Source organism: Vombatus ursinus, unplaced genomic scaffold (genome assembly GCF_900497805.2).
Source record: "Vombatus ursinus unplaced genomic scaffold, bare-nosed wombat genome assembly UNPS02009205.1, whole genome shotgun sequence".
Taxonomy (NCBI): Eukaryota; Metazoa; Chordata; class Mammalia; order Diprotodontia; family Vombatidae; genus Vombatus; species Vombatus ursinus.
The window spans coordinates 7,475,066-7,496,797 of record NW_020948983.1 but is presented as its reverse complement, the minus strand read 5'-3'; the positions used below and the strand labels follow the sequence as shown (position 1 = coordinate 7,496,797).

The 21,732-nt window shown below is 36.9% G+C and overlaps 1 protein-coding gene across 8 annotated transcripts in view; it reads left to right on the top strand.

Annotated features, from left to right (window-relative positions):
• The first annotated feature begins 10,479 nt into the window (after positions 1–10,479).
• Positions 10,480–21,732, top strand: part of PLEKHS1 (pleckstrin homology domain containing S1) — a 28,140-nt gene continuing 16,887 nt past the window's right edge. For 3 of the 8 annotated variants that reach the window (XM_027851861.1, XM_027851857.1, XM_027851853.1), the window contains exons 1-8: positions 10,481–11,036; positions 14,112–14,201; positions 14,476–14,534; positions 16,005–16,051; positions 18,789–18,877; positions 18,987–19,093; positions 20,439–20,573; positions 21,472–21,547. In XM_027851861.1, coding sequence (XP_027707662.1) covers positions 16,024–16,051; positions 18,789–18,877; positions 18,987–19,093; positions 20,439–20,573; positions 21,472–21,547 — 435 coding nt within the window. In that variant the 5' untranslated portion in view covers positions 10,481–11,036; positions 14,112–14,201; positions 14,476–14,534; positions 16,005–16,023. Of the gene's footprint in view, positions 11,037–13,706; positions 13,816–14,111; positions 14,202–14,475; positions 14,535–16,004; positions 16,052–18,788; positions 18,878–18,986; positions 19,094–20,438; positions 20,574–21,471; positions 21,548–21,732 lie in introns of all 8 variants that reach the window. The other 5 variants (XM_027851854.1, XM_027851859.1, XM_027851856.1 and 2 more) reach the window with 5 other exon arrangements.

Below are 21,732 nucleotides of genomic sequence, written 5' to 3'. Positions count from 1 at the left end.
CCTTCAGTGTTTCATTTTAATAAATAATGCAATATTTGGGTTTTAAATGCTTTTGATCATATAAATCAAAGTTCCTTTTACTCATGCTTTCACTGTTTTAGCATAAGCAAGTAATATGATTATTCTGAGGCTTTTCCTGTGTCTATCAATATAATAGTATGATCTTCACTATGTTTTAATGTGTTTGTTTATAGTTTTCCAATATTAATCCATCCTTATATTCGTGTTATAAATCTTATCTGCCCTTTGACCCAGCAAATAGCACTTCTAGGACTGTATCCCAAAGAGATCATAAATGGGAAAAGGACCCACATGTACAAAAATATTTATAACAGCTCTTTTTGTGGTAGCAAAGAATTTGAAATTGAGGGGATGCCCATCAATTGGGGAATGGCTGAACAAATTGTGGTATATAATTGTGACAGAATACTATTGTGCTATAAGAAATGATGAACAAGCAGACTTCAGAAAAACCTGGAAAGACTCATATGGACTGATGCTGAGTGAAATGAGCAGAACCAGGAGAACACTGTACATAGTAACAGCCATGTTGTACGATGACTAATTTTGATAGACTTAGCTCTTCTCAGCAATGCATGTATCTAAGACATCTCTAAAAGTCTCATGATGGAAAATGCTATCCACATCCAGAGAAAGAACTATGGAGTTTGAATGCAGATCAAAGCACACTATTTACTCTTTTTCTTTTTTCTCCTGTTTTGTTTTGTTTCTTCTTTCTTGTGGTTCCTGCTACTGGTTCTAATTCTTCTTTACAGCATGACTAACATGAAAATATGTTTAACAACACTGTATATGTAGATCCTATATCATATTGTACACCATCTTGGTGAGGGATGCAGGGAAGGAGGGAAAGAAAATTTAAAAGTCAAAAGCTTATGGAAGTGAATGTTGAAAACTAAACATAAATTAATTAATTTAAAAAATCCAATCTGGTCACAATGAATAACTTTTGTGTATATTATTAAAACATCTTTCCTAATATAATATTGATGACGTTTGTTATTTTCCTCTGCTTTATTTCTCCCCTATTTGTGCCAAGGAAGCCAAGTGACTTCCTCTCTCTTGGCCTCAGTTTCCTCATCCACAAGATGTAGGGTTGGATGAGATGACTTCTAAGATTCCTTCTTGCTCTAACTCCATGATCCTTTTATCAAAGAAAGCATAATACCACTGTATTATGACTGTAGATATGAAAATAATAATGGATGGCAAAGGGAAGAAAGAACTACTCAATTCTTATTTTGCCGCTATTATAAAAAAGGGAAAGAGGATAGATTCTTAAAACTCTAGTGCAGTAAATTTGATCTTGATGCCTGGGAAAATTCTAAAACATGTTACTCAATGGAAATGATCTTTGTACTGGGAAGGACAGAACAAAAATGGTTAATAGAGAATTGAAATCCAAGATAAACAAAGATAGTAAAAGTATAATCCTTGATGAATTCAAGTCAGTAGTCCCAGACAAATTATTCCTGTCAGAGCTATAGCAATAAAACCAGATCTTAGTAGGGGGTAGCCTGGGGAAATGAAGAATAAAAACATCTGGTGAACCCACACCAAAGCCCACCTCCAGAAAGTCTGAAACTAGCCTGATTTCTGATATCTGGCCAAGGACTCTCATGCCACAGCAGAGAACAAAGCTAACTCCCATTTGGTGGTTGTATGAGAACACACAGAGACAGACAGAGACAGGGCCAGGGCAAGCATCTGCATTGAGCTACTAGACAAAAGTAGTAGGAAGACAATTTGATGAAGGGCAAGGCCTTGGTTCCAGCTACCTCATCTAGAACTGTGGGAGAGCAACAGCAGAGACCCAGTCTATAGAGGAGATAGGGGGTGGAAGGACCTGCCTATGCTATCCAAAAATGTAAGAAGGAGTAAAGCTTGACCCTAACTCAAAATCTTAGTCCAGGAATTAAGACTGGAGGGGGAATAAAGGAAACCAAAGAAAACTATGAAGAAATTGAACAAATACTATAGGTCAGGAAAAGCCCAAGGGGTAAACCCAGAAGAGAATACCTCAAAAATAAGTAAAAGTTGGACCTCATTTAAAAAAAATTGGTTTGAGTACAAGGAATCTAAGAGTAGAAAGAAGAAAAGAAGGAAGAGAAAAATGATTAAATGTGAGCTTTTGAGGAAAAAATTGGAAAGAAAATAGTTTAGAACAGAAGGTAGAAAACATGGCCCAAGTAGTAGTCTACTTGAAAAATAGAATAAAACAAACAATTCAATGATTGGAGGAGATAACGAGAAATATTAGAATAAAATCAAAAGACTGAAAAATTACAAGAATATGTAAGGTTATTGAAATTTGAGCCTTAAATGACCCTTGTCTGATTTGCCCTCCCCAGCATGTACTTGGTAAAAGTTAATCAGCCTGTTGGGAGATGAGTCAGCCAGTCTGCACATACTTTGATCCTATTTCCTTATTCTTTTCATTTCCTGCTATAGCTATTCAGGCTTTAGTCCCATCCTCCTTGCCCTTAATCTCATTTCCCATAATGTGTCTGTGGGGGGTGAGCCTAGACCCAATAATCCATACCCTCTTGTAGACATATACCTATCAAGATTGTCTTGCTCTTATTACAAAAAGTTATCTTTAAAAGCAGCTAAGAGTTTGAGGCCTGTATTTGTCCCTGGTGTCCATCCCACCAATTTGTCTCAGCCTTGGTGTTTTTAAATAAACTCCTTTTAATTTTCTCTACCTGAGTTTGCTTCATTTTTGAAGGCAAAGACCCGAAGATTTTCTTTTAACAGGGTGTCCACTACCAAAAACAAATGACCTGTAAAAAAGGGTTCAAGAGAGATTATTCAAGAATGACTGAACCCCTGAAAACTGGCCACACAAAAAAGTTGGATAATATATTTCAATAAATCATAAAACAAAACCAGATCTATTAGCTCCAGAGGGCAAAGTAAATTTTGAAAGAATACACCAGTCACCTTCTGAAGGAAACCTCAAATTGCCAAGAATGTCACAGTTGAAATCTAGAGCTTCTACTTCAAAGAAAAATATACTGCAAAGAAAGCAGAAAAAAAAAATAAAATCCAAGTAACAAAGAACTACGGTCAGTAACACAGAGGACTATGTTAAAGGTAACAGAAAGAAGAGGAATTCTTGGAATACACACTCTATAAGGCAAATTATAAAGACTTCTAGCCAAGAAAAATATAACCTGTAAAACTGTATATAATCTTATGGGGAGAAATTGACCTTTAATTAGAATAAAGGACTTTCAAGAATTCCTGTTGAAAAGACCAGAACAGGGTAGAATCTTTGAAATGCAAATGCAAGAAACAAGAGAAATGCAGTATTTACATTTTAATAGAGTGAAAAGAGACAAATATCCCTTTAGAACCCCACTGAGCTGAGTAGTCACCAAGGCACAAAAAGAATAAAGAAAGAAAAATTCAGGACCTGAGTATGGTTTTATTCTGCTTTATTTTTATGAGAGATAAGAGAAGGTAGGAGGAAAGAAGTGCATTAGAGGAAAAGTGAAGGAGATATAGGGGAAAACTTATTGTTTCTGCTAATTGGGGTATGCCAGAAGAGTAAACAAACATGGAGGAGGGGGTGGACAAATTAGGTGCCTTGTGAACTTCTCTTATCTGAAATGGGCAAAGGAAGTTTGAACATGTTCTATTCCCTAATCCACCCTACTCTGGACTGGGTGAAGAAAAGACAGATGAATAGACTGAGACCATTTCAATTTTAGATCACTAGAGTTGATTCCATCCGTCACCCTCTCTTTCTGTGTAAAGAGGTGTTCCAGGAGTAAAGAAAGGAAAAATTGTGAGGATATAGTTGAGGGGAAAAAGACAACAGTCACAATTAAGAATGTGATGTCAATTAACATCCATTAAATTGGAAGAGGTAGCAGAATGGATTAAAAAACAGAAGCCAATAATGTGTTGTTTAGAAGAAATGCATTGGGAACATTCACACAATTAAAATGAGAATTAGAACAAAATTTATTATGCCTCAGGCAATTAAAAAAAAATCAGGGTGGTAATCGTGGTCTCAAAAAGGTCAACAGTAAATGCACACATTGTATAAAGAGAAAATCATGGAAGATATTAAACTGGTAAATAAAATTAGAAGCTTTACAAAAACTAATAAAATAAACAAAATCAGCTAATTTTGCTTTTTAAAAGAGGGAAATTATATTACCATATGCCAAAAAGAAAATTCTTCAGATTCACACTAGATAAAGAATAAATAACGGACATTATTAGAAACTTTTGCCTAATTCTATGCCAACAAAACCGATATATAAAGAGATAAATAGTTACAAAAAATAAAAATATTCATATTAACAGAATAAGAAATTGAAAATTTAAATAATTCAATCTCAGAAAAAGAAATTTAACAAGCTATAAATAGAAAAAAATTTCAGGCACAGATGAATTTATAATTTAATTCTATCTAATATTCAAAAAACAGTTGATTAATATTGCATAAATTATTTACAAAAATAAAGAAAAAATCCTACAAAACTACTTACATGAGAAATATACTTAAACTAGGAAGAGATAAAGAAGAGAGAGGAAACTATATACCAATATCTCTAACAAATATCAATGTAAAATATTGAATAAAATATTAGCAAAAAGGCCACAACATATTAAAAACATAATATATGATGACCAGGTTGATTTTATGCCAGGAATGTGGGGTTAGTTCAACATTAGGAAAACTATGCTCGTAATAGATCATATCAATAGCCACAAAATTAAAATCCCATCATTATACCAGTAGATGCAGAAAAGACTTTTGATGAAATATAAAATCTATTTATGTTGATAGCTTTTAAAAGCATGGTAATAAATGGAACTTTTAAAAACAGAGTAAACAGTGTCTATCTAAAACCAAGAGCTAGCACTATCTGTGCTCATGAAATCCTAAAGGCTGTCCAATGAGATTAGAGATAAAGCAGGGATGCCCATTATCACTAATATTATTTGATGTAGTTCTTAGAAAAGAGAGCAACTGCAATGCAACATGAGAGGGGATAACCAAAGGCAAAGAAATAAAACTATCAGTGTTTACAGATAATATAATGGTATACTTAAAGAAGCCTAGAGAATCAACTGAAAAATAATTTAAACAATAATTTCAGTAAAGTAGCAGGATAAAAATATACTCATAAAAATTATTAGCTTTTCTGTATATTACCAACAAAAGTAAGTAGGAAGAGACAGAAAAAGAAATCCCATTCAGAGTAACTACAGAATGTGTAAAAGAGCTAGTAGTCCATCTACTAAAATATGTATGAGAATTCTAACTACAAAACACTTTCTAGAAATAAAAGAAGATAAATAATTTGCAGATAAATCAATTGTTCATTGTTGGGCTAATATATTTAAAATAAACATATTACCTAAATTAATTTACAAGTCTAGAGTTATATATATATGCTTTGATTAAAGCACCAAAGGGTTATCTTCTAGAACTAGACAACATGATGATGAAATTCATCTGGAGGAACAAAAGAATCCCAAAGGAGTTTTGTTTTGTTTTGTTTTGTTTTGTTAAGTGGAAAGGAAGGTTTAGCACTCCTGGATCTCAGATTATATGCCAAAGCAGTAATCAGCAAAACTATTTGGTAAGGGTCTAGAAATTGAAAAATTGATCAATGGAACAGGTTAGATAAACAAGAAACAAAAGCAAATCAAGCATAGTAATATGTTGTTGTTTTGTCAATTAGTCATATCCGACTCTTTGTGACCCTATTTGGGGTTCTCTTGGCAAAGATACTGAAGTGGTTTGCCATTTCCTTCTCCAGCTCATTTTATAAATGAGGAAACTGAAGCAAACAGGGTTAAGTGACTTGCTCAGGATCACACATTTAGTAAGTGTCTGAGACCACATTTGAACTCAGGCCCTCCTGACTCTAGGGTCTGTGTTCTATCCACTGCATCACCAAGCTGCCCCAGTAGTATAGAGTGGTCTAAACCCAAAGACATCCATTACTGTGGTACTATCTATTTGACAAAGTCTGCTAGTAGAAAGGGAAAACAGTCTGGCAGAAATTAAATTTAGGCCAATACCTCACATCTTATAGCACAGTAAACTCCTAAAAATGAAAGGTCATATCATAAGCTAAAGGAGTAGGAAAGGATATATTTTTCATAACTATAGCTACTAAAAGAGTTCTTGACTAAACAAGGGATAGAGATAATCATAAAAGATAAAATGAATAATTTTGAATACCTAATATTAAACAATTTTTGCATAAGCAAAACCAATATGTATATAGGAACAACAAAACCCAGCAGGGAGATATTGAAAGAGAAATCCCATTTAAAATAACTGCAAACAGTATAAAATACTTGGGATTCTACTTCCCAAGACAAACACTGGAACTATGTGAACACAATTTAAAAACATTTTTTACACAAATAAAGACAGATATAAAAACTGGAAAAATATTAAGTGTTCATGGGTAAGGCTGAGTAAATATAATAGAAATGACCATTCTGCCTAAATTAATTTACTTAGCCCATACCATACCAATCAAACCAAACAATGAATTATGTTATAGAGATAGAAAAAATAATAACAAAATTCATCTGAGGAACAAAAGATCAAGAATATTAAAGGAATCAATTTTTAAAATGTGAAGGAAGGGGACCTAGCAGTACCAGACTTCAAACTGTGTTACAAAGTGGTTATCATCAAAACAATTTGGCACTGGATAAGAAACAGAGTGCTTGATCAGTGAAGTAGATTAGATACACAATTTAGAGAAGCAAATGAGCACAGAATTTGCTAAACCCAAAGATCCCATATATTGGGAAAAGAACTCACTGTTTGACAAAAACTTCTGGGAAAACTAGAAAGCAGTCTGGCAAAACCTAGGCATAGATCAACATCTCACACCAAATACCAAGGTAAATTCAAAATGGATAGATGATTTAGATAAAAAGGGATATTAAAAGCAAATTGGGGGGGCATGGAATAAATTACCTGTCAAATCTATGAATAGGGGAAGAGTTCATGACCAAAAGAGAGATGGAGAAGTTCACAAGAGGTAAAATGAATTTTTTTTTTATTTTTTTAAGGCAATTGGGGTTAAGTGACTTGTCCAGGGTCACACAGTTAGTAAATGTCAAGTGTTTGGTCTGAGGTTGGATTTGAACTCAGGTCCTTCTGACTTCAAGGCTGGTACTCTATCTACTTCGCCACCTACCTGCCCCAAAATGAATAATTTTATTACAAAAAAATTAAAGTTTTTGCACAAACAAAACCAATGCAGCCAAAATTAGAATAGTAGCAAGAAACTGGTTGGGGAGATTTATAGCAAATTTGTCACATTAAAAACCTCATTTCTCAAAAAATATAGAAAACTGAGCCAAATATATGAAAATAAGAGTCAAAAGATATGAACAGGCAGTTTTTAGAGAAAAAAATCAAAACTATCAACAATCATATAAAATATCTAAATCACTAATAAGTAGAGAAATGCAAATGAAAACAACTCTGAGGTATCAAATCGGCTAACATGACAGAAAAGTAAAATGACAAATGCTGGAGGGGATGTGGAAAAATTGGGATACTAATGCATTGTTGGTGGATCTGTAAACTAGTCCAGCTACTCTGGAGAATAATTTGGAACTATGCCCAAAGGGCTATAAGACTCTACATGCATTTTGGCTTAGCAATACCACTACAAGGTCTATACCCCAGGAAAAGCAAAGGAAAAGGAAAAGGAAGAAATATGTACAAAAATATTTATAGCAGCTTTCTCTATGGTAGCAAAGAACTGGAAACTGAGGGGATGCCCATCAATTAGAGAATGGTTAAACATATGGTACATAAATATGATTGAATACAATAGTTCTATAAGAAACGATGAAGGAAATGGTTTCAGAAAATCAGGAAAAACTTATATGAACTGATACAAAATTAAGTGAGCAGAACCAGGAGAACAATCTATACTGTAACAGCAATATTGTAAAGATGATCAGCTGTGACTTAGTAACTCTAATCAATACAATGATCAACCGCAATTCCAAAGGACTCATGATGTAAAATGCTATTCACCTTCAGATATAAAACTGATGGACTTAGAGTATAGATTAAAGCATTTTTCTTTATTTGTTTTTCTTGGTTTTGTTTTCAGAAGATGGCTAATGTGAAAATATGTTTTGCGTGGCTTGATATGTGTAATGTATACCGTATTTCCTGCTTTCTCAATAGGTAGGGGAGGAAAAGAATTTGGAACTGAAAATAAAAATAAAATTTTAAAATAAAAATAATTTTAAAAAAACCAATGTGGTTAGAGTTAGAAAGAAATTTAACTGGGGAAAATATTTATGGCAAATTTCTTTGATAAAGGCCTAATATCCAACATGTATAGTGAAATGATACAAATATTTGACAAAATAGCCGTTCCTCAATAGATAAACGACCAAATGATAAGGATAAGCAGCTCTCAAAGCAAGCTATCAATAGCATTTTTTCTCTAAACCATTAATACTAAAAGAGATACAAATTAAAACAACTCTGATTCCTAGTCCCACCTCCACCAGTCATTAATTGTGTGACCTTGGGCACATATTTTGGCTTTGGTAAGATTTCACCTTTGAGTAAGCTGATGTCTTAAAACCCTATCCAGCTCTAAGATCCTTTAACTCCGCAATCTGGCAGGCTGAGTTAAATGACAGAGAGGGGATTTCCTTTCAAATCATTGGCAAGATGATAGGAACCTGGAAGTGGTGATTGCATCATTCTGAAAAGGGGGCTCTCCTGGTTCATGGTGTTGACTCTCATTTTTGGGAATTTCTGGAGTCCAAACAAAAGGAGATTGTTCCTGCTGAGGGTTAAGGTCATTAGACAAGATGTTTCCTGAATAAGGTAATAAGGCATTTCTTTGTTGTTCCAGATACCTGCAGATAGGTTGGTGCCCACTTGGGTGTGGAGACATGCCGGTCAGAAATTTAAAAGAAATTTTCTGGAAATGGCAAGAGTTGTTGTGTCTGCCAACTTGGCAAATGAAACAGGAAAATTCTTATCATCTTAAAGAGGTCATGATGATTGTGTTGATCCCAGGAACTGCCAACCTGAGTCAGTGTGAGCCAGGGCACTAAAGCAATCTCTTGGTTTGTCTTTGTGTATTTTCAGATCAGGTTTGAAAAAGAAACAGAAGTATTCGCAGAACCTTAAGCAGACACATGGATGAGTTTGTAGAGGCAATATCTTTTCTGGACAAGATCAGAAAGTGGCTGAAACTTTTCTTCAGCTTCTTGGATCTTTCTTATCCAAGTTTTCCTCCTACGCCAATGGCCCATTGGCACTGCGCCCCGTTTTCCCTCAGGACCCACCCCCATGTTTGATTTCAGATCTCTTCTTATGCTAAAGTCTCAGTGTTAAGACAATTACCCGGAGCTATTTAGCCTCTGGACAGCTAGGTAACACAGTGGCTAAAGTGCTGGGCCTGGAATCAGGAAGACCTGAGTTCAAATCTGACCTCAGATACTTACTAACTGTGTGATCCTGGGAAAGTTTCTTAACCCTGTTTACCTCAATTTCCTCATCTATAAAATGAGCCGGAGAAGGAAATGGCAAACCATTCTGGTATCTCTGCCAAGAAAACCCCAAATGGGCTCACAAAGAGTTAGACACAACTGAAATAACTGAACAACAACAAGTATGACAGACACTGTGCTAAGCACTGGAAATGAAAAAAGTCTATAGAATTAGGAACAAGATTCAGACCTCATTTCTCTTGATGTTAAATTCAATGCTCCTTCCATTTCACCAGGCTCCCTCTACAATAGATGGTCTTGGAGAGTTGCTACAGCAAAAAAAAAAAAAAAAAAAAATTCATTATCCTGGGGCAAACCTAGTAATAAGTAATGAATTTAGCTAGCTAGTCTGGTCTTTGGACAGTAGACATATAGTGGGTCAATCACTGGGCCAATTCTTCATGAAATTTCAGAATAAAAGAGGGAAGTAACAGAGCCACACTGGTAGGTTAGGTTCTCATGGGACAAGGTTCAAGGTCTGCTCTGGGTTATCCATTCCTCAAACCACAGCTCAGCAGCCTCTGCCTATCTGTTTATCTTTATTCTGGTCAGCAAGAATACACAATTAAACAATTCATAAATGTCAAGGCAAAGTGTTTTATTGAAATAGCACAGTAAAAACAATAGCAATGCAATACCTCCCCCATAGACCTGGGACACTTTCCCGCAAAGGCATTGACTATGACATTGAGAAAATTAGACACATCTAGAGTTCACAAGTGGAAAGCCACAAATATATGGCCAAGGCATGTGGAAGGAAGGACAATTCCTACTGAAGCAACAGAGGCCTTGATGACCTTGCACTTCTCCTAAGACTCAACTCAGTTGTATGGTACCAGATGCTACTCTGATGGATGTTTGTTCATTGATTTCAGCTTCGGACACACCTGAAATCCTGGCCTGACCTACTTCTCTGCAGTTTCAGAAAGAACAAGAGGTCTTACCTTAGAACCATTAAGAGTCTCAGCTCTGGGGCCTACCATTTCCCAAGCAGGATCCCAGTTCCAGTCCCAGTAGACCATGGAAAGAGTTAAAAGTCTTTTGATTGAGTCATTTGGGTGAGAAGTATTAAATGAAAGAAAGAAAACTCCATCAGAGCAGTTCCTGTAGAAAGTCAATATTGGGTTTGTAATCAGATTTTATTCAAAGAAGAAAAGAAAAAAAGGGACTGTGGGTGACAACTTCCTTTTTGTATCCAGAAGTTTATAGGGCATTCTTCAGTCACCTGCCAAGTCAGTACAGGGGTGAATTGCCTTGATTTAATCTTATTTTCCACTCACTCTTGGGGTCAGATTAAGCCCACAGGAAGGTGCTGGCTTGGGAAATTCCTACTGACTCAGATTTCAGAGAGAGATTGTACTTAATCATCACTTCATTGCCTGAGCTACATAGCAGAAGTAAGAAGGCCCCTTAAGAGTGAGTTCTGGAGATCTGGAGTCAAGTGGAATTTCCCAAGAACATCTGCAACAGCAGCCCAGCTTCCAGTAAGTATTATCTTGGTGTGGCTGGGTGGCTTGATTTCTCAACATAATATTCATGTGGAGACTCAAAACCCTTATGGGTCAAATAGCAGCTGTCTGAAATTTGGGGGTGGGATAGCTGGAGCTCTGGGAATAAGGGAACTAGATAACTGGCTTTAAAGATCTTGAAGAGCCCTTGGGTGGAAAGGAGATTAGACTTGATTTGCCTGACCACTGAGGACAAGAGGAAGGGGCAGAAGCTCCAGAATGGCAGGTTTCTACTTGATGGAAGGAGAAAATGAAATGCCTACTAAGGGCAAGCTTGCAATTAGAACTATTCAGAGTGGAACAGGCTTCCCTGGAAGGTTGCACCTTCCCCTCACTGAGAGTCTCCAAACAAAAGCTGCATGACCAATTTTCAGGCATGCTGTGGAAGGGATTCCTGATCAGATGCAGGTTGTACTTCACGGTCTTTGAGGTGTTGTCCAATTCTTCAATTCAACGATTCTGGGTTTTTTCTGTCTTCAATAGCTTAGACTCTAAAGTCATCAGGAAACCAATCCCCCTGATAACACTTTCAAGTAACTCCTTAGTGGATAAATAATGATTAATAATAAATAAATCAGAAGACAATTATGGATGGGATATATCTTGAATGAGATTAAAAAACTAAATGTCAAATTGTTTATGTGGGTTTTGGGGGGTTGACATATGTGTGTGTGTTTGGGGGTGCACAGTGTGTTGTCAGTGAAAGGAAATATAAAGGGAACATTTGAAAAGTTTCTGTTCTTCATTCCTAAAAAGGCATAGAAATATAGATATCTAGACCAGTAGTCTCCAAACTTTTTAAATTATGAATCCCATCAGTAAAAGAAAAAATTTACCATATCGGCTCTAGTATAATAACAAGCATTTAGATAGCACTTCAAGGTTTTCAAAGTCTTTTACAAATTTTATTTCATTTTGTCCTCACAATAACCCTGGGAGAAAGATGCTATTATTGTGCCCATTTTATAGAAGGGGAAACTGAGGTAGACAGCAATTAAATGACTTGTCCAGGGTCACATAGCTAATAAGTGTCTGAGGCCAGATTTGAACTCAGGCTTTCCAGATTCAAGGTCCAGTTCTCTATCCACTATGCCACCTAGAACAAATCTCCCTATTTATAAATTATGTAGTGCTATATTAATAATTATGTACATTATAAAACTCACTCAAGTAATACATCTTTTAAAAAGATAAGATAAAGAAGTATTTAATACTAGAGTCAATGGAAAGTCACTGTAGTTATTGAATTAGGGGGATGATATGGTCAAACCTGAAACTTTAAGATCAATTTGGCAGGTTTGCAGAGAATAGATTCCAGTGGGGAAAGCCTTGAGGCAGAGAGAGCAGTGAGGAAACTATCGAAATAGTTTGGATGATAGATGATGAGGCCCTGTATTTGGATAGTGGATATTAGGGGAGGGATGGGATGAATTCAAGAGATGTTCTGGAGATTGGGAGGTACCAGCTTTGGCTACTGATTGGATTATGTAGGTTAAAGGAGAGTTAGCTTGAAAAATTAAGGGAGACACTAAGGTTTCAATCCTGAGTAATTGGAAGAATAATAATGGTTAGCATTTATATAGTGTTTTAAGATTTGCCAAGCACTTTGCAAACATTAACTCATTTGGTCCTCACCACATCTCTGGGAGATAGATGTTATTATTATTATTATTATTATTATTATTTCCATTTTACAGATGAAAAAACTGAGCAAGAGACTTAGCCAGGGTCACACAGCTAGTAAGTATCTAAGATTAGACTTGAAGCCAGTCTTCCTGACTCCAGTGCTCTATTAATTGCTTCACTTAGCTGCCACCAAAGATGGTAGTACCTTGGACAGGAATGAGGAATTCTGATTGGATTTACTATGTCCCACATAAATCAGAAGGTAAGGGTAGGGAGGAGTAGTCCTGTTCAGTAGCCACTGCCCTGATGCAGAGTCAGACCATTGAGGGATCCATACCACAGCCAGAAGTATTCTTCTGACTGACCTTTTTTCCACTAGCACCATCAGTCTTCCATGTTTGAAACCTTGAGATTATCTTTGACTATTTCTTCTCCTTCATCTCTTATATCAAGAAGTTACCAAAGCCTGATAGTTCCACCTCAGCAACATCCTCTCTTGCCTCATTGGCTGCCTCAAATATATACCTTCATCATACCTTTATTATTGTCTGTTTAACACATATTGCTACCTCTATTCTCCACTCCTACTCTCTCACATTCCCATCAAACTAATCTTTCTTATATGCAAATCTCGTCATGTCACTCCTCTGCTCAAAGATTTTCAGTGGCTCCCTACTATCTGCTGAGTATAATTCCAATTCCTTTGCCAGGCATTCAAGGTCCTCAACAACTTGGCTAGACCTTACTCAGATTCATAACTAGGATGGGGCCACTGGGGCTTTTCCCCATTTGGGAAGATATCTAATACATGCATTAGTTACTTTGCCACAGAGCAAAGTGAGAAGAACATGATCTCGGATGCTGGTTGAGGAATGGGGAACAGAAAGTTAACTATATGGACGGAGGACTTCAATTTATTGACTTCCTCCATCTCTCATTCCATCCCATAAATCTTCAATCTGCTTTATCTTATTCTTGCCTCACACCCTGCCCCCTTTCCCTTTTCTCTGTCCTTTCCAGGCAGACTAGCCTCTCTCCTTCCACAAGCTTCCCCCGTCCCCAACCTAGGGAGAGAAGGGACAATCCCAGTGCTACTTGTGAAGAAGGGAACCTCAGCGAGGCCTCTCAGGTAAAGCATAGAAGACCATGGGACCTCAAATCCCTTTCTTGGAAAAGGAAAGTTTAGGACTAAATCCCAGGTCCTTCTAGCTCTGGTATTCTATCTTCTAAGCTGGTACAGTAACTCTCTCTCCCACTCCACTGAATCTGTCTTAATTACTTCTTGTATTATTTTCTCATTCTGAATTACAAAATCCATTTGAGGTCAACTTAATTTCTTGTTACCCCAGTTGATGCTGCTTGTCACATGCCTGGAATATATTCCTTCCTTATTTCTGCCTCATAGGACCTTCCTCTTCCTTTCAGACACAGCTTAAGCACCACTTTCTGCTTGAAGCCTGTCGTCCCCTCCCAAGGCAATCGGGGTTAAGTGACTTGCCCAGGATCACACGATTAGTAAGTATCAAGTGTCTCTGTCCACTGCCTGTTCTGATCCTCACCAGCCGCTAGTTCCTCAACTCCCCCCACAAACTACTTTATATTTCACTGTTTTGCATATATTCCTCTTTTTGCCTGCTAAATTTCTAACCATCCTTTAAAGTCTGGCACAGAACCACTTTCTTCATAAGGCCTGATTCTGCAGCTAATAAAAAACTGCCCCCCTCCCTTTAAACCTCATAAAACACTTTCATTTTGCAGCTCTCTGATTTACTTCTCTTTGCCATCACAGATCTAGACCTTGGAGGGTCCTTGCAGTACATCTAATCCAAATTCCACATTTCATAGATGGTAAGTGAAATGACCTAATATTATGTATTATAGTTACCTCTGTGTCTTATCTATCCCTCTGCCAGACAATAATTAAATTCAAATTAATAAACATTTATTAATTCCTGCAGTGAACAAAGCATTGTTCCAGGAGATATGGATATAAAACCTAAAATCAAACTGTTCTTGGAATTGACAGTCTGTTGATGTCAATAGGAGTGCAGTGAATTAACTCCAGAAGCTGTGCTGACTTCTATGACCAGATTACGAATAGTTCAAGTTTAAAATCCTGCAGTTTATAACCCAACAATTCTATACTTTGTTGTTGTTTGTTGAATCATTTTGGTTGTGTCCAACTTTCTGTGACTCCATTTTGGGGTTTTCTTGACAATGATACTGGAGTGATTTGTCATTTCCTTGTCCAGCTCATTTTACAGATGAGGAAACTGACACAAACAGGGTGAAATGACTTGCCCAGGGTCACATAGCTAGTAAGTATCTGAGGGTGGATTTGAACTCAGGTCCTCCTGACTCCAGGGCCAGTGCTCCATCTACTGCACCACCTAGCTACCCCTCTATACTCTGTGAATTACATTTCAAAATAAATTGTTATTGGTATCTTTTCTTTTTATATCTCCTTAATTCCTCTACTAAGTGCCAATAGATGCTTAATAAATGCTTATTGACTGACTGATTCTCCTAAAATAGTCTGACAGATACTATTCCTCCTTGCAAATGATATCCCCTTTAACAAATAATATTTTTAAAGAAAAAAAAGGAAGGAGAGGAAGAAAAAAAAACTGATCAGTTCATCAAAAAAGTCCTAAATTATATGCAGTGTTCCACATTTATGGACCTCTTCCCCTCCCCTCCCCCTTGCAAAGGAGGTATTTTTTCAAATCTCTTGGAGGCTATGCAATTCTATAATGTTCAACTTCAATTTATTTTATATTAATGCCCTTAAGTGCTCATCTCCATGGAGGAAGGGACTGTGTCTTCTCTAAATGTTGCATCTTTTCCAGGACCAAGCACACTACTGGGGCACACAGTAGGTGCTTAAATAAATTTGCTGAATATTATTGGATCTGAACCTCTCCCCTGTTTCATGTCAACTTTCAGTATTGCAGATCCTTCCAGGCAAGAGCCCAAAAACCATTTAAAAATCAGTAACAGAGAATATGTCCTACAGAGAACAGCTCTGGTAATAATCTTGTGCACACCTGCAAAATACCACTGTCTTTACCAATCAGTTTTCAGCTACTTGGATGTTTCCTGGTTACGGTTGCTATTGATCTGTCTTTGGGCAGAAAGAAAAAAACCGATTTTTCTCATGACTTAACTCACACTCTATTTGTCCAACATTCCTGTAATAGCTGATCATTGGCGTCTTCATCATACCACTATATTATTTATTATCTGGCTAATCAGTGCAGTGAACTGTTTATTGTTCAGGGACTAAATAAATTGGGCCTTTTTTTTTTTTTTTGACAGATAGGAGGAGGCATCTGCAATGGCTTCCAAACCTCAAACTTACTCAGGTAACAAATTGATGCTATCTTAGAAAGAAAAAAAAGATCTTTTGTATCACCTGAAATCTTCTAATCAATTTATTTGAAAGGAATCCAGCTTTGGTTTTATCAACAGGAAGCATTTTTATGGAAGATTCTCCTCCAGTGGGAAACAGCCACTGTTTAAACCAATTTCCTTTCCTTCCTCTTAAGGTGGACAGTTGGAATGTAAGTTCCTCTAGGGAAGGGATTGTTTGTTTTGTTTTTATATCTCCAGTGATTACTAAAGATGCCTGGCATACAGTAGAAACTTAATAAATACTTGTTGAATTGAATTGGACCTGTATATTCATCCTAGAATAGATTTCTTGGGCTGTTTTTTCTCATTTGATGGTTGTAAAATAGAATGGAATTTTCATTTCTAAACAGATAAAGCAAAATAAAGGCCAACGAAAGTTTTCATCAAATTGATGCTATCCCTAAACCAGAGGAACTGCCTATTATCAATATAGGATCATCCGATTCCCCCTATAGAGCTGGAAGGAATCTTAGAGGTCATCTAGGGTATCAGATTTTACAGTAAGGATAGCACTGACTTCACTAACCACACTCCTCATGTCTGTATGGCTCAACGATATATCAAGTAAAGTATAAGGGTTGAGGATGGAGTAAGCAAAGGATTCTTTCATAGGATAGAAGGAACTCAGGAAGACTTGAGTTCAAATCCAGCTTCATGATACTTAACTAGCTGTGTGACCCCAGGCAAATCATTTAACCTCTCTTTGCCTTATTCCACTGGAGAAGGAAATGGCAAATAACTCCAGTATCCTTGCCAAAAAAAAACACCCCATAGACAGTCTGATCCCCGGAGTTATGAAGAGTCAAACATGACTAGATGGTTGAACAAGAGTCTTCTGTAGGATGCTCTTCCCATTCCCTGTTGATTCTAGTGCCTTTCCTCTACTGATTATTTCCTATTTATCCTGTATCTGCATGTTGTCTCCCCCATTAGATTGTGAGTTCCTCAAGGGCAACGACAGTCTTTTGCCTTTCTTTGTATCCCCAGCATTTAGCACAGTGCCTGACACATGCTTAATAATAATGCCTATTGACTGACTGATTCTCTTAATAATCTTACAACTGCTATGCCCAGAGCATTGTTGGGGATGGCAACTCCTATCTTGGCAATAACAGTTGTAATAGAATGAGAGTACAAGCCAGTTCCAATAAACTGAATGATATGAGAGGAAGCATTTCTAACTAAGAGAAGAAGAAATAGTAGAAAGAGACTTCCTGGTGCTTATGATATTGAAGCTTGGTCTTGAAAAATGGGTGGGATGTCAACAGATGGAGATTATCATGTAGGGGATAGAAAGGTCATTCCAAACACAGGGAATAGTTTGAGGAAAGGCAGAGGTAAAAATGTTAGACATGTTCGAGTGATGGTCAGTAATACAAGTCAGCTGAAATATAGCATATGTGGAGACAATGAAGAAGAAAGGAGGAAGGCACCATATTGAGGAAGGCCGACCAAAAGAGTTTGGACTTTATTCAGTAGAGAGTGGGGAGAGTTTTGAACAAAGGAGTTAAGTGATCATATCTGTGCATAAGGAAGATTAATCTGACTGTGATGTGAAAAATGAATGAAAAGAATGGAGTGATGAAAACCAATTAGGACGTTGTTAGAGAAGTCCATTATTCACTTTGGCAAAACCCTCTACATTTGCAAGAGAAACCTTCTTGCTGAAAGCCAGTTAGTAAATTTATTGAGGATTAATTATTCAGTAATAGAAAATATCTAGAAGTGATAAGGAAAACTAGATCTGAAACAAGGGAGACAGTCCCTTCAAGATGAGGTTACTTTCTCTTTGGTGTAAACACCACCAAAGTAGCCCAACCTCATGATGAGAACTGAGGTGCTGAGTGTAGAGTTATCCATTTTTGTAAGTAAATGGTCAAGAGTGGGGAAGCCCTTCCTGAATTTTTTCCATGGGAACCCAGACTTGTATATTGGGTGGTGGGGCAATGGGGTGGGATGGGAACCTTGACAGTTGTTATTTGCTTTGTCCTGGGAGCTTCATTTAATAAAAGAGAGTTCAGTTCTCTAATGAAGTTTTTTTTTTCAAACTGAAAAATAAAACAAAAAACTAAACTCGGCAAAAACCACAGCCGGCATGTACAAAAGAAATCAATTCCTTTTCATTTCAAACTTGAAAAGATTCTACTTTCCAGTCTTAAAAGGCAGGTGATAGTTGAGTTTGATTGGGGTTTTTTTGGAGGGCGGGGTGAAGTGGAAGGTGGGTATTGTTATTGGTGGGGTTTTTTTAAGACAGTAGGCAAAGAAGAACAGATTAAGCTTGTGCTTCAGTGGCTAATAATATAACAGAAACAAGAATAAAGCCTTGTTCATGTCTGGAGAGCCAACAAAAGTGAGTCAGAAATGCAAAGGAAAAAGAGCAAATAAGAGACTCTCAGCACAATCAGAATAATACCAATCTATTGCTGCCAATCTTATACCCGGATTTTCTCTCCCCTGAGCTATTGTAAGTTTGTTATTTAGGGGTGGGTTGTGATAGTTGCTTTGCTATCATTGTTGTTGATATTTTGGTGGGGGAGGGGAGGTTGGAGGCACTTCTTTCCATAACTAAGTCACTTGCAGACCTTCTATGAGTTAAACAGTAATATCTCCAACTGAGCAAGCTCTTTTCTTAGATTGACCAGAAATAAATTGAGTAATAATTCTATTCATTTTTATTGTTGTTATCAGCCAAACAAATGCCGTTTTATTATGAAAATGAAGTCTGCAGACAAGCCCACTTTATTAAATCACCACCTCCTCAGCTTTTCTCCTCACAGGTATGGTATTCAGTACAATTAGGAATCCTCCCACTGCCTTCATCAGCATTTTTTGCTTCTGCTCCCCCAACATCTCACAAAAATGCAAAAAAAATTTTTTATTGTGTAGACCTCCTGGAAAAGTCGGTATTTCATCCTGTCAAAAAATGAGGAAAATTGCTACAGTCTTCAGTATTTTAAAGACCATCACTGCCGGGGTTCCATTGAAGTTGATCAGTGAGTACAATTTTTATCAACTTCAGATCCTGAAAAATCAAAGTGGCTTCATATAAATAGTGAATTTAAGTCATTGATCTAGAGAGTTAGGCCAAGGGCTTCGAACAGAAAGTGACTCTTGTCACTGGAAAACAGCTAAGAGTGAACGTTTTGAAAAAATACACAGGGTTTTATTTCACAGTCCATATAGTTTAGTTGTTAAAACTTCAAGTAACAAGAGTTCAACAAAGACAGACCATGTTTTTTCACTCTCATAAATTACTTGTGTGTGTGTGTGTGAGTGTGTGTATGTGTGTTTGTGAGTGTATGTGTGTGTATTTCCTCCTGACTAGATAATATTTAGCTCTACCACAAAAGGAAGGTGAAAGGATCGTTTAATCTACGCAGAACTTTGCGCTTAAGTGAGTCATTAGGAAAACATGTTAGGTTACATCATCACTTCTCATATTAACAAACTGCTCAAAAGATATCAAAGAAAAGGCTTAAGATTCATTAATAGGAAACCAGGAATTTGAATGGAGCCAGAAGAAAGCCCAAACTATACAAATCGCAATACTTTTCTCAGCTTTGCCTGAACCAAACCTAAATATTAATGCAACCATTAGATTATAAGCCTAGCAAATAATTTTTGATCACTTAGTGAGTAAGTCTGAGCCAGTACCAAATTTAGTTTCTAAGACTACTAAATCATCAGGCAGCTAGGGAGCACAGCAGATAGAGTGCTGGGCTTGGAATGAGGAAGACGTTTTCCTAAGTTCAAATCTGGCCTTAGACACTCACTGTGACCCTGGGCAAGTCACTTAACCCTCTTTGTCTCAGTTTCCTCATCTGCAAAATGAGCTGGAGAAGGAAATGGAAAACCACTCCAGTATCTTTGTCAAGGAAACCCCAAATGGGATCATGAAGAGTTGGACATAACAACAAAAGCAAGAACCAAATCATCATTGAAGTATTCTCAAAAGTGGAATGAACATCCTATTAGAAATTTTAATTTTCATTTGAATCCAATGGATATCTCATACTTTTTAATTCCCTGAATAAAATTACACACCAGTTTTCTCCCCAGTTTTTTGTTTACATCAGTTTAATAGGACATGTCATGGAGTTAAGGTAGAGTGCTGGATTTAGAAGTCAGGAAGACCTAGATTAGAATATTACCTCAGACTAGCTGCCTTATGCCAAGAAAGTCACTAAACTTTTTCCAGCCTCAATTTCCTGATATATACAATGGGGATAACATCTATGGTACTGCACAGGATTGTCTTGAGGACCAATGAGATCATTTGGGGAGCTTTGCAAATCTTAGGGCACCAGCTAAATCTCTACTGTTATTATCACTCAACAGAATTTCCAATGTAGAAGTTGGCATCAGTAACCATGAGAAAATGGCAATAGTCCAAAAGATGTTTAAATGCTTACCTGATGAAGTGATGTCCATTATAACCCCTAAAAGGGCTTACTTTCTCATTGGCAAAGACTGGTGAGTGGCAGAAGGAAAAAAGATTTCTCTTCTATAATCTCTCTACTCTTCCTTTTTAACTTAATCTGAGACCAATACAGAAGGCAACAAATCCAAATATAGCGTACACTTAAATTTTTTTGTTGTTGAATTGAGTATCATCTTAATAGAGTCTACCATTTGTGAAGAAATCCTGGTGGCTCTTGCTTTAAGAAAACTGGGTATTCCAACAAAGAGACTCACAAAAAGATATAAATTAAGGGTTGGTAACTCTCCTCTCAGAAGGATCTACCACTTCATGAAAAAGATTTCTTTCAGCAAACATGCTGAATATATTACTTGCTGATTATTAGCAAATTGACAGAAAAGTTGGGAAACAGGGCAAGAAATAAACAATTTGTGGAGACAGAGAACTTAAAAGCATTGGGCACCACAAACAATTTGGTCATGATCAAAGAGAAAATAAGACTTCTCTGAAGTTTTCATGGAAGCAAACAGAAAATAAGATATACTTTATCAAAATTTAACAAACCTTTTTGAGAACGCTATCTTACGTCAAGTGAGGCACAATCTGGGTAGTTTATACAAAAGTACGGGCAGGGTAGGTACATGCTCAAAAGCACAAAAGAAATTGGTGTCTAAGACAGGCATTAGAAACCATATCATAATTAGTATTATTTCCCACTTTCCTCCTCATTCCTACCACTTTCCTCATAGAAGCATCACAAGGATTCGTCTTTAAAATTGAGGGGGGGATGAGCATGGGGGGGAATTCTGGGGCCAGGTACCTATTGAAGAATGGAACCTTATTTCCCTGCTAATGTTCCTTGGGCTTTTCTAACTTCAAATAGCAGAATCTTGGCTCAAAATAAATCCAGTCACTATTGTTCACTATTGAAACTTTAATTTCCATCAACAGGAGAACAATTGAAGACTGGGTCTCCTTCATATCATCAACCTGCCTGGATCTGAAAGTCACCCATCAGAATGTAAAGGTGACATTCCTTTACTAATAATGCGATAGGCCGTCTAAGTCTGACCTTCTTTCAGAAGTAATCAAGAGAGCTTCCTCCTCCTCCTCCTTCTCCTCCTTCTTCTCCTCCTCCTTGTCTTCATCCTCATCCTCATCCTCCTCCCCCTCCTCCTTCTTTTTCTTCTTCTCCTTCTTCTTCTATAAGTA